At 33.8% G+C, this 15,944-nt stretch overlaps 1 protein-coding gene across 2 annotated transcripts; it reads right to left on the bottom strand.

The window, feature by feature from the left end:
* Positions 1 to 10,141: 10,141 nt before the first annotated feature.
* Positions 10,142 to 14,076, bottom strand: LOC121240302 (receptor-like protein 2). Of its 2 annotated transcripts, none has more exons than XM_041137700.1 (2): positions 11,811 to 14,076; positions 10,142 to 10,462 (listed from the first exon to the last, which is right to left on the bottom strand). In XM_041137700.1, exons 1-2 carry the CDS (start codon positions 12,686 to 12,688, stop codon positions 10,459 to 10,461), a joined length of 882 nt encoding a protein of 293 aa, XP_040993634.1. In that variant the 5' UTR covers positions 12,689 to 14,076; the 3' UTR covers positions 10,142 to 10,458. The 2 variants fall into 2 exon arrangements, 1 of the variants encoding a protein (XP_040993634.1); XR_005935512.1 differs by having other exon boundaries at positions 10,153 to 10,462.
* Positions 14,077 to 15,944: the final 1,868 nt, after the last annotated feature.

The following is a 15,944-nucleotide window of genomic DNA, read 5'->3' as shown; positions in this document are numbered from 1 at the left end:
TCGCACGAGAATACAAAAACTTGCAGAGCTTTAACGTAGAATATATCATGAGAGAGGGAGCTTTGGGCAGAGGGAACTGTTGCCGCACGTATATCATTTTAGAGTACTTGATGGCGTGAGCGCATACAGTCATGTAAATTAAGCAAGAGATTTTTCCCTTCAATATTGCTTGTTTAAAATCAGCAATTGGAATTGAAACATCATCTATCAACATAGCGCGCAGTCTCCTTTCATAGTCATCATCGCTATGAATAATGCCGAAAGGAATAAATTTATTGTTTTTAAGATTATTAATATTTTTTGTATATGTATAATATTCCTTAATTAATGTCATAAATGAAATTAGGAACGAACTGGTAAGCACCAGTTTTACATTTTTCAAAATAGATGATGCACTGGTTACCCTCCTAAACGGACATCTCCGGTTTTACCGGTTTCTGGTCCGGTCTGATTTTCCTATTAAAATAATTTGCAAATTTTTCATAAAAAAATATGTTTTATTAAAAATCTATTATTATTTATAAAAATCTGCGTTATGAAAAAAAACTCTTCTATGTAAAAAAAAAATTCTGCTATAAAACAAAATGTTATACTAAAAAACCTACATTAAAAAGAAAATTATTTATGATGTTAGTTGTTAATTTGATACTAACTTAAAGTATGTAAATGTACTAATATTATATGTTATATATTATGGATTAATACATTGATACTAAATTATTACTAATACTATATACTATACTAATAGTGATATTAGTATTATTTATAGTTATAGTGATATAAATATTATTTGTAGTTACAGTGATATAAATGCTAACATATTAAATTAACTATACTATTATACATATATTATGCTATAACTCTTATAATATATTAATATATACTAATACTATATATTATACTATTTTAATGTTACTACTACATATAGTGTATATATATTAATACAAATATATTAATATATATATATATATATATATATATATAGTTTTCTCGGATATGCAATTCAAAGAGTGTATACAATGGATATAGGCCTCGGATAGTCGTTAAAGATGAAATAGATAATTTTATTAATATATTTGATAGGATAAATTTTCAGAAATGATATACTGAAGTAACAGTCTCTATTAACCAATAATAGAGACCGTTACTTCATGATATAGACTATCATGAATTTTTAGATGAAACGGATAACCAACAGAATTCTCTTAACAGTGTATACAAACAAGTATATATATATATATATATATATATATATATATTATAATGATATAGTGATACTAATATGTTATACATTATGGAATATAAATTATATATTATATAATAATACATTGATACTAAATTATTATTAATACTATATGATATACTAATAGTGATATTAATACTATATAATAATATATGGTCATAGTGAAAAATATATAATATCTTATAGACTATCATGAATTTTTAGACGAAACGGATAACCAATAGAATTCTCTTAACAGTGTATACAAACAAGTATATATATATATATATATATATATATTATAATGATATAGTGATACTAATACGTTATACATTATGGAATATAAATTATATATATTATATAATAATACATTGATACTAAATTATTATTAATACTATATGATATACTAATAGTGATATTAATACTATATAATAATATATGGTCATAGTGAAAAATATATAATATCTTATAGACTATCATGAATTTTTAGACGAAACGAATAACCAATAGAATTCTCTTAACAGTGCATACAAACAAGTATATATATATATATATATATATATATATATTATAATGATATAGTGATACTAATACGTTATACATTATGGAATATAAATTATATATTATATAATAATACATTGATACTAAATTATTATTAATACTATATGATATACTAATAGTGATATTAATACTATATAATAATATATGGTCATAGTGAAAAATATATAATATCTTATCATGAATTTTTAGACGAAACGGATAACCAATAGAATTCTCTTAACAGTGTATACAAACAAGTATATATATATATATATATATATATATATATATATTATAATGATATAGTGATACTAATATGTTATACATTATGGAATATAAATTACATATTATATAATAATACATTGATATTAAATTATTATTAATACTATATGATATACTAATAGTGATATTAATACTATATAATAATATATGGTCATAGTGAAAAATATATAATATCTTATATATAATTATAATATATATTATTATATATAATTATAATTTATATTATTATCTAATATAGAAAATATTATATATAATATTAAAAAAATTAATTTAAATATATAATATAGTAACCAGTTTGGTCCTAAAAATCATAGAATTGGAACCGGACCTATTCCGGTTGGTTTTTACATTTTAGAAATCGGTTCTGGACAGTTCCTCCTGTTTGGGCCGATCCGGTATGATTTTTCGATTAAAATTTACACCCCTAATTGTTGCCCATAGTCACAAAAAATATATTCCGATCTGATGCGTGTTTTAGTCTTTTTTCGTGAAATTAGGTCGCCACTAAATACATTACCAAATATGTAACTACATGTAGAGACATTATATCGTCGCAAATGGATATTATCTAAAAACAAACAAAAGGATGCATTTTGCAGCCTAAACCCTTCCCCTTTCATTATTTTTTCTCTTATTTCTTCTCCCCCACAACTTACAACCTCTTCATGTGCAAGAAGATCATACACTTAGATCCTCTTGTGCAATCTTTCCAAAGACACGATCAGTGTTACACAGAGTTGGTCTTTTAAATTATCCAAAAAACAAAAGTACAAAACTCTCCAATTATGGCTAAAAGTCAAAGGACCATTGTAACAACCCGCTAGAAATTTAATGGTAGAATTTCTATTGGCTTTAAGAACCTCATGAAAGCCCCTAAGTTTTCATGAATTGACTAATCGCATAGGTTCTAGTCTGTCAACATAGTCAGTGTTATCACTTACTATGGTACTAGAAGTGAGATTTTAATTATTTGAGGTAGTTAGAAGTGTCAGAATGAGTTATGGTTTGCGTCATTAGACTCAATTGATTATTTAGGATTTTATAACATAATAGTCAATTTTCATATTTTTAGATGAAATGCCTTGGTAAGCACACTAAATGCAGTGTTTTCAAAATCACAGTGTGAAATATCCAAATTAGATTAAAGAAGTTTTATTTGGACGCTTGGCAAGATCTTAACCACACATAGTGAATAGTATTAGACACTTGACACCATGAGTAACGTTTTATGGATTTGAAGGAATCAAGGTGTGAGATCATGTCACCTAAGCAAAAATCATATTCTATCCAACCAATCAAATTGTGCCAAATAAAAGAGGATTTCCACCCTAAGAAATTCATAAATGGCTGGGATCCAACCAAGAACTCAAAAGTATGGTGGAAACCGAAATCCTAAGCGGTTTTATCCAAACCATAAAGTTGACTTCCAAAACCTAATTGAATCGGTTTCTAGCATTGTGTTTAATTACTTGATTAAATTACTTCCAAATGCTATTAATCTTTCAAATTGATATTATAACATCATTATCCAACCATGTAAACCTTGGATAATTGATTGGGCCAAGAGAAATTAAATTTGGGTTTTATAACAACCCAAATCCTCTTAAAACCTGAAATTAAGGCCCATTCAGTTAAGGCCCATTAACACCTACGAATTTGGCCACATTAGTGTTGCTTCTTGGCTAAGTTTTTTGTACCTCCACATGCCTAACCAGATTGTTCAAGAGAACCTAGAAGACTCTTGAAGTAAAAAGCTAAAGAGCCACCTCACTCTTTCACTTTTGTACTCCACTTAGAGAAAAAATCTTGGGTTGATATTTGTATATTATATTGGAAAGAAAAGGCCAACATTCAAGTTTCATTTTAGACTTATCATCTTCCATAACTAACATAAAAAGGCCTTGAGCCCCTTCCAATGAGAATCATCCCTCATTTACACTTTGCTTTGTTAGAACACAAAAGACACTCTTGGGTAACTTTTCTGAACTTCATTTGACGCCTGATTATAAGTTTTTGTAGGTGTTTTATCACCACGTTTCCTTCTTTAAAGTTGTTTCTTTTTTAGTGTCGTTCACAAGGAGATCTTATTTGTTCCATTTGAAGATCATTTGGTCCGTCAAAAGTTGTTTAAACCACATAACAGTCATTCTAAGCAAAAAACTGGAGAGTGTGTTATATTTTGAAGTTTTTGACCAAGTTAATGGATAGATCTTGGTCCGAAATTCTTATGGAGTACTGCTAACATGTGTATATGATTATTGGCTGTGGATTTTTTGCATGATTAAAGGTTTTGATGAAATATTTTCTTAGATATAGAAACTTGGAAACTGGAAGAGGAAAAAACAATATATGTTTTAAGAAAGTTTGGATCTTTTGTGATTTAAACCTAGTCCAATGACTTTGATAATTTTATTGGAGGATCCTAAGCCTCTTATATACTTGTTAGAATATTAGTGTTAAGATATTTTATGTTATATTCAAAGTTATGAATTTTTATGCAAAGAGATATTCGTATAGACCAAGTGATGATGTTCTTGACTAAATTCTTGTTTTGGGTAATTTTTAGCCATATGATCTTGACTTTAAAGCAGAGATCTATTTTAGACACATTTTTAAACCACTTAATGTTTTGGTTTGAAGATCACATCTTTTTAAGTCATGGATCAAGAGGTTGATCAAAACAAGTTAGAAACAAAAATCAGTTTTTGAACTTAAAAGAAAATCGAAAAGTTCAAGTATGATTTTAGTGATTTTGATGACTTTTTTTTTTTTATGATTCAAAGCATGATTGTTCTTAGAAATATATTATGAATATGTTAGAAACAAGATTTGGATTTTTGCAGTTCTTGGAGATACTTTAAAATAGATCAAACCATATGATTGAAGGGTTTGCCTTTTTAGTTAAAAAGTTTGGTGTCGATGACTAGCATATTTTTAGTTGATATTTTGAGTATTTTTTAAATTCGGATAGGTAGATCTTTGTTGCAAAATTTGATTTGATCATGAGTTTTGAAATTGGAAGAATTGCAACAAAAATTAAGGAAAAACTCCTATGCAAGTTTCGGCCACTATAGAGTTTTAATGGTTAGATTTAGTTTTAAATTTTTCAAAATTGATATTTGAGTTTTGACAAAATTTACATGAGGTATGTGAATTTTGGTAATTTTTGTACTTAGGATTCAAATTCTTTGAGTTATGGGTAAAATGATTATTTTTCCACATATAGATATTAAAATGGTAATTTTACTCTAAGTTGATACTTTTACATAGTTCTAATTGTTAGTGATTAAGTTCTAACTTTTAGAAATCATTACTTTCAGTTTCTCTTGATCGCGCTTGAGTTTTTTTAGAAATACGATAACCGATGTAAGTTAGATTTTAACTTTCTAGCAGTTTACTGTGTATGGATGATAAGTAAAGGAACTACGGTGAATGTATGTATATGTGTCATGCCAAGTCATTACATATTTATTTATTACACACAATTTATTCTGTCACGAATTATTCATCTATTACACAAGATATTCTGTCACATATTGCTATATATTGCAAGTAGTGTGGATACGTACAGTATAAGGAGATTTCGCTAGAAGATTGACACTTAAGCGGATCAATGTAACCCTTCAATCTTTCGTACAAATTTACTTAGTGAGTACTATTCATTACTACGATAAAATTCATCAAGACAATGTCAGAAAGGATAATGTCATGTATGTCATGTTAAACTAGGTATGTCATTTGTTACATGTATGTCATGTCATGTAATATGCATTGTTGCAAGTATGTTATGTTAAGTATGTTATCTGTTACATATTATGTCATGTTATGAAATATTGTCTACTACATATTATGTCATGTTACGAAATATTTCTATATCAAGTAAGTCATGTCTTATGAGTTATGTTCAAGTTATGTTGTATTACGTCAGGGCTTCTGTCCTTTCGTATTTCAGTCATGTTTCGTCTTGGATACAATTTGTATATTTTGAGAACAGTCATGTCAAGTGATTTATGTCAATTACGAACCAAAGTGTTAGGATTGGGTAATATCCGAGTGAAACACCTTTGTTCATACTGGAGTGTCTAAATAGGTGTAAAATTTCCTAAGTTACAAAATACAGTCAACGGGTAACGGGCGGGGCCTAACAAGCTGGTTACCGGAGCACGCCAGACACTAACGCCGATGGACCTACATTTAACCCCTCTCCTTTTCATTCTCTGTCAAGCCCGCTAACGCAGCCATCCTTCTGGCTTCCCTTCCTTTGTATATGCAGGTACCAGCTGTAGGCTCTACTGCCTCACGTGATGTTACTGTGCCATCATCTTCTTCACTCAACCATGCAGCTTGTAACATCCGAGCCTAGTCAGGCTGCTTTACAAAATGTTGGATTATAGTTATGAAAAATCGTTTGGGATTACGAGTAAAATTTTTAGAAGAGAGTTTGGGCCTGAGATATTTTTGGCGATATATAAATTTTTTTAATAGGTTTGATAATTAGGTTTTAAAGTCTTTAATGGATCAAGTGGATGTTCATCAGAAAAATTTATGGGATAAGTGTATTTGTTTTAGGTTGAGTCGAGACTCAAAACTTAAGTAAAACCCATACAGTAACCCCATGCATGATCAGAGTCGTCGGCCAAGTCTATTTATTTTTTTATTTTTAGGCTAAAGAGCCCAGTCCCGTGGGAGTACCCAGAACACGTCGCATGGTTCCATTTCCATGCATACGCTTTTCATCCCCTTCCTCTAGGTTTTCTCTTCACTATTTATATGTTCTATATATATTTATATGTTAAACATCTCAACCCTAGTTTATGTGCTACTGCCATCTCTTCACGCTCTCAGCCATCCATACTTATCTGAACCTCCACCCCCCAACCTCAATACAGACCACAACCATTCTCTGTAAAACACCAAACTGAAGGGCTCGGTTTGCTTCCAGTAAACCGCCACCCCAAAGCTAATCTGCATGCCGCGACGCCGCCAAGCACCGTCCACGTCAGTACCTCAGCCTCTCTCAGTTCACCACCCAGGCCGTGCGCCACCACCCTCCGAGTATCCCGTCCGGTTCTCAGCTATCCCCACCCCCTGTTTTTACACCAAGAAATAGAGTGTTTCCCACCATCGTGCGCCATCAACCTACCAACCCACACAGCCAACCATCGTCTGGTCACCTTCGGTCTGCCGCACGCCACCTTGGTCTCTCGGTAAGTCACCGACACACCCTCGCTATAGCTCCCCTTTCAGCTTTGCTCTCCCTCTGTTTTTTCTCTCACAGTATCCCCCTGTCTCTCATTTTCAACTCTCTCTCTCTCTCTCTCTCTGTGCGACGCCATCAGAAAGTCATCACCACCTTTGTCCAACGTCCGTCGTACTCCCGGGGTGCTGCTGCCTCGATATTTGTCATGGGTATGTCCCTGTCATCACTCGTGTGTTGCCTCTTCTGATTTTAGTTTTGCTATTAATAACAGTTACTTAAAAAGGGAATTGTGGTTGTCTTGGGTAAATGGTAGGTGAAGGGCATTTTTACCATTTCGCCCTTTTTGTTTAAAGCATCAGCTAAGTTGATATTTTTTTAACTGAAACGTGGGTTGTATGCGATTTTTATGGTTACACGAAGGCATATGTGAGTTTATTTTGCTAAGCTGGTATTTTCAAGAGACTAATATTTTTATCGGATTGGTTATTAAATAAATATTGATAAATTTTTTTGGAATGATCAGTAAGTGCAAAATCTTATAATAAATCCTTGTAAAAGAATATTTTTTTAAACAAAAGTATGATTATCTACTTATAATGATTACGATATACTTATGTTATTTTAGTTTTATAAATTATAGTAAGATCTCAATTGTAAATAAGTTAGAATCTTATAAATAAGTTAACATTTGATGTATTAGTCGGAGTAAGTGCCTTAGGGTACAAGGACTTTTTGGAGAGTTATTTTGGTAGTGTTGATATGTTATGTGGCTATTGTATTTTGAGTAATGATTATTCCTAGTCTTTGTGGAAATGTTTATGAATTTTATCAAGACACTTCTGATGTGCCCTTATGTAGGAACATGGATATTTGTATTGAACATATAGGTTAATATGTTATGGAGAATCTGGTTTATTTTTAAAAGTGTTATTGGAGATGATATTTGGCGACATGAGTTAATTCTCAAGATCCTCAAGGACGGGATGTTACACAACTTTTCCAAACTCATCATCAATATCATTGTCGCCAGCTCTTCAGGCTCCTTCCACTGCTCCATATATCCATCCGATGTGCATAAGGCTACAAAATAAAATTTGGTGTCCCAAACAGTACACTGATGGTACCATTCCATACTCTAGCCAAGCCCTTATGGTGATTTTCGCTTCTACTCCTATCGAACCAATGTGTTTCACCACTGCGAATAAAGACTCAGCATGGATGCAAACCATGAACAAAGAGTTTGACACTCTTCTCCGAAACTGCACCTGGTCACTTGTCCCTGCCACTTCCACCATGAACATCGTTGGCAACAAATAGGTCTACCACCAGAAGTATAATGCCAATGGTACTGTCCAGTACCACAAAGCCCGTTTAGTGGCCAAAGGGTTTCACCAACAGCCAATACTTGACTAGAGTGAGACTTTCAGTGTCGTAGTCAAACGACAAACTATACGGCTCATTCTCTCCATTAGCGTCATTCGATGTTGGCTCATTCGACAGTTCGACGTTTCCAATGCCTTTCTGGATGGTAATCTCTTTGAAGTAGTCTTCATGGCCCAACTGCAAGGTCTACATATTATGTGTGCAAGCTGCATAAGGCCATCTACAGCCTTAAACAAGCCCCATGCTCATGGTATTTCAAAATCAGTAGCCGTCTCCTTGAACTTGGCTTTGTTGCCTCCAAAGTAGACAATTCCCTTTTTATTTATTGTTAACACTCACTGGAATTCTATGTTTTAGTTTATGTTGCCGATATACTTGTTATTGGTTCCTCCATGACTGTCATGCATACACTACTCCAAAGCCTATGCATTGGTCTTCTGATTAAAGACTTAGGGCAACTTCATTTCTTTTTAGGTGCAAAAGCACATTTCCAACACAATGATTTTTTTTTTCTCTCTCAGCATAAATATATCCAAGCCTTTACTCCTTATGACCAACATGCACAATGGTCTACTAAGGGTGGTAATATGTGACATGACCCGTGGATCCAACACAAACACAACACAAAATTAGCAGATTTGGATTTGATGTTGTACTGAACTCATTTGGCTTCAGGGACTTCTCAACAATCTTGACATTTCTCTACATCAACCACCCATTTTATGGCGTGACAATATTGGTACCACATACATTTTTGTCAATCTCATTTTTCATTTTGCACCAAGCATGTGGCTATTGATTTTTACTTTTTTCGGGAACGTGTTATTCGTGGTCATCTGAAGGTACAATTTATCTCAGGCATGGACCAATCCATGGATATTCTCACTAAGCCATTGGTTGCACCCAAATTTGTTATTTTATGGGACAAGCTCAATATCATTGCTAGTTCGTTGAACTTGAGGCGGTGTATTAGTGCTCCAACTAAATGACCCAACAATCATGCCAAATTAATAGCCAAGAACTTCTCCACAGTTGGTGACAAATTACTCACATATTCAAAGTCACTTGCATAGCTTCAAGTCTAGCCACGTATCAAATCTCCATGATTATAGAAGCTGTCTTTCCAACGTTCATTTTGTTTTTTTGTAATATATATTTCCATTAATTGCATTATTGACTCTGTATGTATCATAGCACGTGTACATGATATTGTGTGTGTAATAAATCAATATTTTATACCTTCTTTAATTAGTTGTTGTGAACTAACCCAAATAAAACTAATCATCATACTCCACATGCAATAGTTTTTAGAGTTAGTAGGAGGTTCCTCAAGTTAAGCTATATATACAGTTATCTGGTTATTGGAGTAACATGAATTTGGTGTAATCCGGGGTAGCCATGCATTTGTTAGTTTAGAGGTTTCTAATTGGAATTTGTGGCCTTTATCTGTGTTGGATCCAGATTATACTGCTGGGGAAACACATACTATAGACTGAATGTGTGGCACCCTTGACCCCCCACATGTGATTTGGTGGAAGTCGTAACACCTGGATGATGACCACACAGATCATACACCCATCGTCATTTGCAAGTGTGTGCAAACATGCAAAATGTGTACAACATAAATAACGCAGCGAAAAAATATAAGGCAGTCAAAAGTAAGTACCAGAAAGGTTAAAAATGATATAACCCGAAACAAAGTCCTCCAAGAGGTTAATACAGTCATCCGACTAAAATAAAGGAAATGAATACAAAGGTCTAACAACAAGTAACGGGTAAAGTCCCAAGCCATCACTCCTCAAGTGGGGCTGGTTCCTCCTTCTCATACCCCTCATCTGCATCAAAGTTTACGATTCCATGAAACGGAACTGTAGATAGGAATATCAAAATGAGATTTCACAATCTCATTAAATAAATCACTAGAGCGAAAAAGAAGAGATTTAAGCATAAAATTATACAAACAAACAATGCACAACAGTCATGGAAGCAAAAAAAAAAAAAACCCCAAAAATGTCCATTTTTACAACAATTTCCAAAATGCATTTATTAGAACCACTCACGTCAAAAACCCCTTCGTACCCCAAAACACATCCATTTATTACACGTACACCATGGTCTGATCTCAAATGGACCAAGTGCACACCCTGGCTCCATTCGTCACACTACGAGTAACGACCGTGCATGTGATTTTGTAAAAGTTGGCCATGCAAGACAATACGCGGTAGTAGTTGATGTAGAGTTTGTACACAGAAAAAACTTGGACGAATAGCCTAATTTATAAGCATTAATAATATAACTAGATTATAATTAAGAGAAACCACAAAATACGCTTTCAAAGTTTTAACATTTAATATTGGACTTATAATAGTTCAACTGATCATATATATGTCTTCCTGTATAGAGTATTAACAAAGGAAAGGCTGAAGTCCATGCGGGTTTTAATTGTGAAATTACTACTAGTTTCAAAATTTTAATTTAATAGAAAAAGATAAATTTAATTATTTCTAATATTATTATTTTTTCAATGGAGATTCTATCTTAATTATTTGTAGAAATAGAAAAGATCAGAAGAAAGTCGCGAATTATATAATCATCATAAGTGACAATCACGTGCTGTTGAATGATATATACAATCATGTGCTAGAGATTAGAGGAATATACATCCTAATTAGATACATTTATTATGAGATTGTAAATATCATATGACAAACTAAAAGAAAATTTTTTCAACATGACTCAATAAATCTCATTGAGCAAGCAATTGTAGAGAAAGAATGCACATTAGTTTATGCGTATACAGTAAATATAGTTCATATAAGTTATAATATGGTAGTCAAGTGATTAAATTCTATTAATTGTTTTATAGAATCTATAGTACTTACTGGATAGGTTTTAATATATAGTTTCATTTACTAGTTATATAAAGAATTTTCATTAAATTGTTGTAATTTAATTTATTTTTAATTATTCAAGTTTATTAAAAAAATAAACAAGCTTGATCAGCTCGTTCTTGGTAATTTTAAAGATTTTGCAGGTACAGAGGCAAAATAGTTCAATTACAAATTCTATTTATAGTATCAAAGAAAAATGAATCATCATTACTACTGATGCGGTCTTTGCTACACATGCATGAAGACAAAACTTTGCCTAGACTTTTGTGTAAGAAGATCATAAACTAATTACCTCCTTCTAGCCAAAGACACTGCAAATGCCCCATAGAGTTGGTCTTTTAAGTTATTCAGGTATCGGAAATATGAATCTCTCCAATTACGATTCAAAGCCAAAGGACCACAAACCGCCCAAAATCCTGTAATGAAGCCAAACATCGCAGTAATATGAAACCATGGAGTTGTACGTCCATCTTTCTCATTCTGGATGTCTTTGTCTTCGTTGCCATTAGTAATATGGTCACAACGAGGAAGTGGGGCGCCGCAAAGTCTAAGATTCCCTTCATATGCAGACGTATCAAAACCTTGGAGTTGAGTGCCCGAGGGTATTCGCCCATGGAGATTATTGTTAGCTACACTAAACGTAGCCAAGAAATGCAGACGAGCAAGTGATGCTGGTATTTCACCAGATAACTGATTTGCTGAGAGGTCTAGCTCTTCCAAGTTTGTAAGTTCTGATATTTGGTCTGGAATGTTCCCTGTGAAGCTGTTATGACCAAGATGTAGTGCTCGAAGCAATTTCAAACGTCCAATTTCAATGGGGATACTGCCACTAAGACTATTATTATCTAACGATAACCGTGGGTAAAAGTAGGAGAGGGAGCTGTACTGGCGAACCTCATTATTTTCTAAGTAATAAATCGGTAAAAGCAAAGAATCATTGTCTCGTTGATAAACCTGTGCTGATACTAATGTGGGCAATGCACAAAGTTCCTTAGGGAATTCACCCGATATGAGGTTGTGAGACAATTGTAAAGACTTGAGCCTCGGAAGGGTCGACAACCAACCTGGAATTGAACCTGTGATACGATTACCATTGAGTGCCAGAATTTCTAGCTTCTTGAGCATAGATAGCCAGATAGCCACATAGGCAATTGACCAGTAAGTTGGCATGTAGCAATACCCAAGAGTCGAAGATTTTCAAAACCAACTATGTCAACATCATTCGGCAATCTCTCATGCAGAAAGTTGCTTCCAATGAGGACAATTTCGAGACTCTTGCAACGCGTCATAATTTTGATTGCCGCCATGATGTTGGTTAGACTGTTGTAACTAAGTGAAAAATAAGATAAATATTTCAGTTGAGCAATCTCCGATGGGATTTGCCCCTCTAGTTGGTTTCGGGAAAGTCGAATTGCTCTAAGAGACTTGCAGGATTGAAAGCTTATTGGAAAGCTACCAGTGAAGCAATTATATCCGAAGTCAAGAATAGTTAGCTGTTGAAAACCGGAGAAATTAAGGTTGGATATATTTCCTTCAAACAAATTGATTCGTAAATTCAATTCGATGAGATTTGTGCAATTCATCAATGATGAGGGCAAAGAACTGTGAAGGAGTTTGCATGAAGAAGCATGTGCTTTAATTTGGAAAGCCTCCCAATATTTGGTGGTAACTTGCCGCTCAATCGATTTGCATACAACTCAAGGAGGGTGAGTTTGGTTAGGTTCGCAATGTCATCGCTAATGGGTCCGGAAAGATTATTGGAAGGTAAAGAGATTTTTTCTAATGCTGTCACACTATATAGATCATTTGGAAGTAACCCAAAGAGAGAGTTAAAGCCTGCTCGGAAAATCTCTAGTTTGGAACATGCTCCTAGTCCTAAAGGAATTTGGCCAGTATGATCATTGAAAGAGAAATCAAGGAGCCTAACAGAACGGGAATTCATGCAAAGATGAGAAGGAATGGGGCCTTGGAAACTGTTGCTGCTGACATTGAGCTCGATCAAGTTCCAAGCTCGTTCGAGGAATGATGATTGGATTGTACCATGGAAGTGATTGCTAGACATGTCAATTATTTGAGTAGAGGTAGGCCAACCATGATGAGTAGATGAGCCATTAGATGAAAATAGCAAAGATACATCTCCAACTAAATAGTTGTAGCTTAAATCAAGAATCATGAGTTGATTCAAGGATGAAAAGAATCCACTGGGGAGAGAACCTGAAAGTGAATTGTGGGAAAGATTTAGGTGAGAGAGATGCATAAGGTTTCCAAGAAAATTAGGAGATACACTTCCTGTTAGGCCTTTAGAAGGCAACGAAACATGGGTGACCTGACCGTTGTGATCACAAGAAATACCTTCCCAGTGGCAGCAATCGTTCGAAGACCAATTTAAAGGAGGAGAGGACGTACTGGCCTTTAAGGACATGAGAGAGTTGAGTTCTGCTTGGTTGCATGCATTATTTGCAATGAGAATGACAAGGAGAAGTAAAATGAAAAGGAGATCATGAGGTGTAAAGCAGAGCATCTTTTTAGCTTGATAACTTCTGAAAAAGAGGAACGATATCGACTAAACTGAAGCACACAATGAACTCAGTTTGATCCTGCTATTTATAGAAATCTGATCATATTCTTCACGTATACGCATGCATACCTAGCTTTCAGTTTTGTTTGTTGATTTAGGTGGGTTTGGATGGTGATATGAGATAAGATGATTTTAGATGAAAATTGAAAATTGAATAAAATATTGTTAGAATACTATTTTTTAATATTATTATTAATTTGTGATTTGAAAAAATTAAAGAGACAAGCTCTTTCCTGCTGAGCCACGAAGGACGGAGATCATCCCCCCGAGCCACGACAGACTGATCTTGCGACCCCAAGCTCCCATCCCAAACCCAAGGGTCTTGAAGTGTCCCATTCGAGAATACTGCCCGATTAACTAGCTGAGTTCTTTGTTTTTTCTTTTCTTTTTAGTTCATTTGGCCTTCAACAACGACAGAGACTGAGAGAGTGACCTGCGGTGGAGTTGACGGCGGCGAGAAAATGGCAGCGAGCTGAGCATTGCAAATTTAAGAAAATGGCGGTGTGGTTTTCATAGGGTGATCAACACTTTTTTGTTCATAGGGTGGAGTTAGGAAGAAATTGTGCTTTGTTTTTGCTCCTAAAAAATAGAGGTTTGTTGGGCAGCATCTGGGCTATTTTCATGGTGACGACGGACTGATTTTGAGAATACTGCCCCATTCACCACTCTTTTTTTTTTTTTGGTTTTTTTGGTATGATTTTTTTTGGTATGAAAAAAATAAGATTTGTGTGTTACGGTGTTGCTAGGTGCTATCGGTGGTGGCATTAGGAAGAAATTGTGCTCTGCTTGCGGAGCAAAAACAGAAGTTTGTTGGGTAGCGTTTGGGCTATTTTAATGGTTGTTCAAAGCTTGCTACGGAGGTTAGACATGGGGCTTTGCGGTGCACTTTTCTTGCAGTGCCATGCAATGCTTGATTGTCTCATGGTGGATCATTTTTTTTTTTTTTTGTAGCTAGGGGTGGTGGCGCACGGTGGGGCTTTGGGGGTTGGTTAACGGAGGCTAAACGTAGTGCACTTTCTCTTTATGCATGTGCAGTGGCTTCCAAATTCAGGATTGATGTGGAGGGGCTATTGTGGGTTTTATCATGTGGCGGTAGAATTGAGATGGCGTTGGACTGGTGGCGGTGGAACTCTGCTTTTTTATCGTGCGGTGGTGGAACTGCAAGCACATAATTGATTTAATTTCCTATAGTGAATGAGTCTCTTTTCTTTCCCATGTGGACGAGTGTATTGTAAATTTGATATTTTTGAGGTGGCAATATATGAATGGAAAGCTGTTAAACAAAGAAAAATAGCCCGATCGGTTAGAAGGGGGACTCTTTTGAAAACGCACGGATCAATTCTTTCAAATTGTTTGTTCAATGTCCACATGTCACAGGTTTTCAATATGCCACATCTAAAAGAAACTTGAAAGGAATTATTGTTTTCATATTTTTAACACCTAGCTATAGAAGATTAAAAAAACAAAAAAACACCTAGCTATAGAAGCAAAAAACTCTAAATTAGGTTAGTTAAAATTGAAGGCACATGAGAAAAGATATTTTAGAATTTTATTAGTAGTAATGAAATGATTTGAGTTAAGATATTTTATTGGATTTTGGAAAAGAAGAGAGAAAATGTTGAATAAAATTATTATAAAGTTCAAAAATTGTTTGAATATAATTTTTTGATATTATTTTTGTTTTGAAGTTTGAAAAAGTTGTATTCAGTTTTGTGTTTTGTTTTGAAGCTTGTAAAAGTTGTATTGATTTTTATGTTTGTATAATGATTAAGTAATAATTAGATTAAAAAGTGAAAATTTAAAATTATTTTATGTTTAAATGATGTTTGAGAAATAAAATATTAGATG

The sequence above is a fragment of the Juglans microcarpa x Juglans regia genome, chromosome 7S (assembly GCF_004785595.1).
Source record: "Juglans microcarpa x Juglans regia isolate MS1-56 chromosome 7S, Jm3101_v1.0, whole genome shotgun sequence".
NCBI lineage: Eukaryota > Viridiplantae > Streptophyta > Magnoliopsida > Fagales > Juglandaceae > Juglans > Juglans microcarpa x Juglans regia.
The sequence above is the reverse complement of the archived record's forward strand: the minus strand, read 5'-3'. Positions and strand labels throughout refer to the sequence as shown.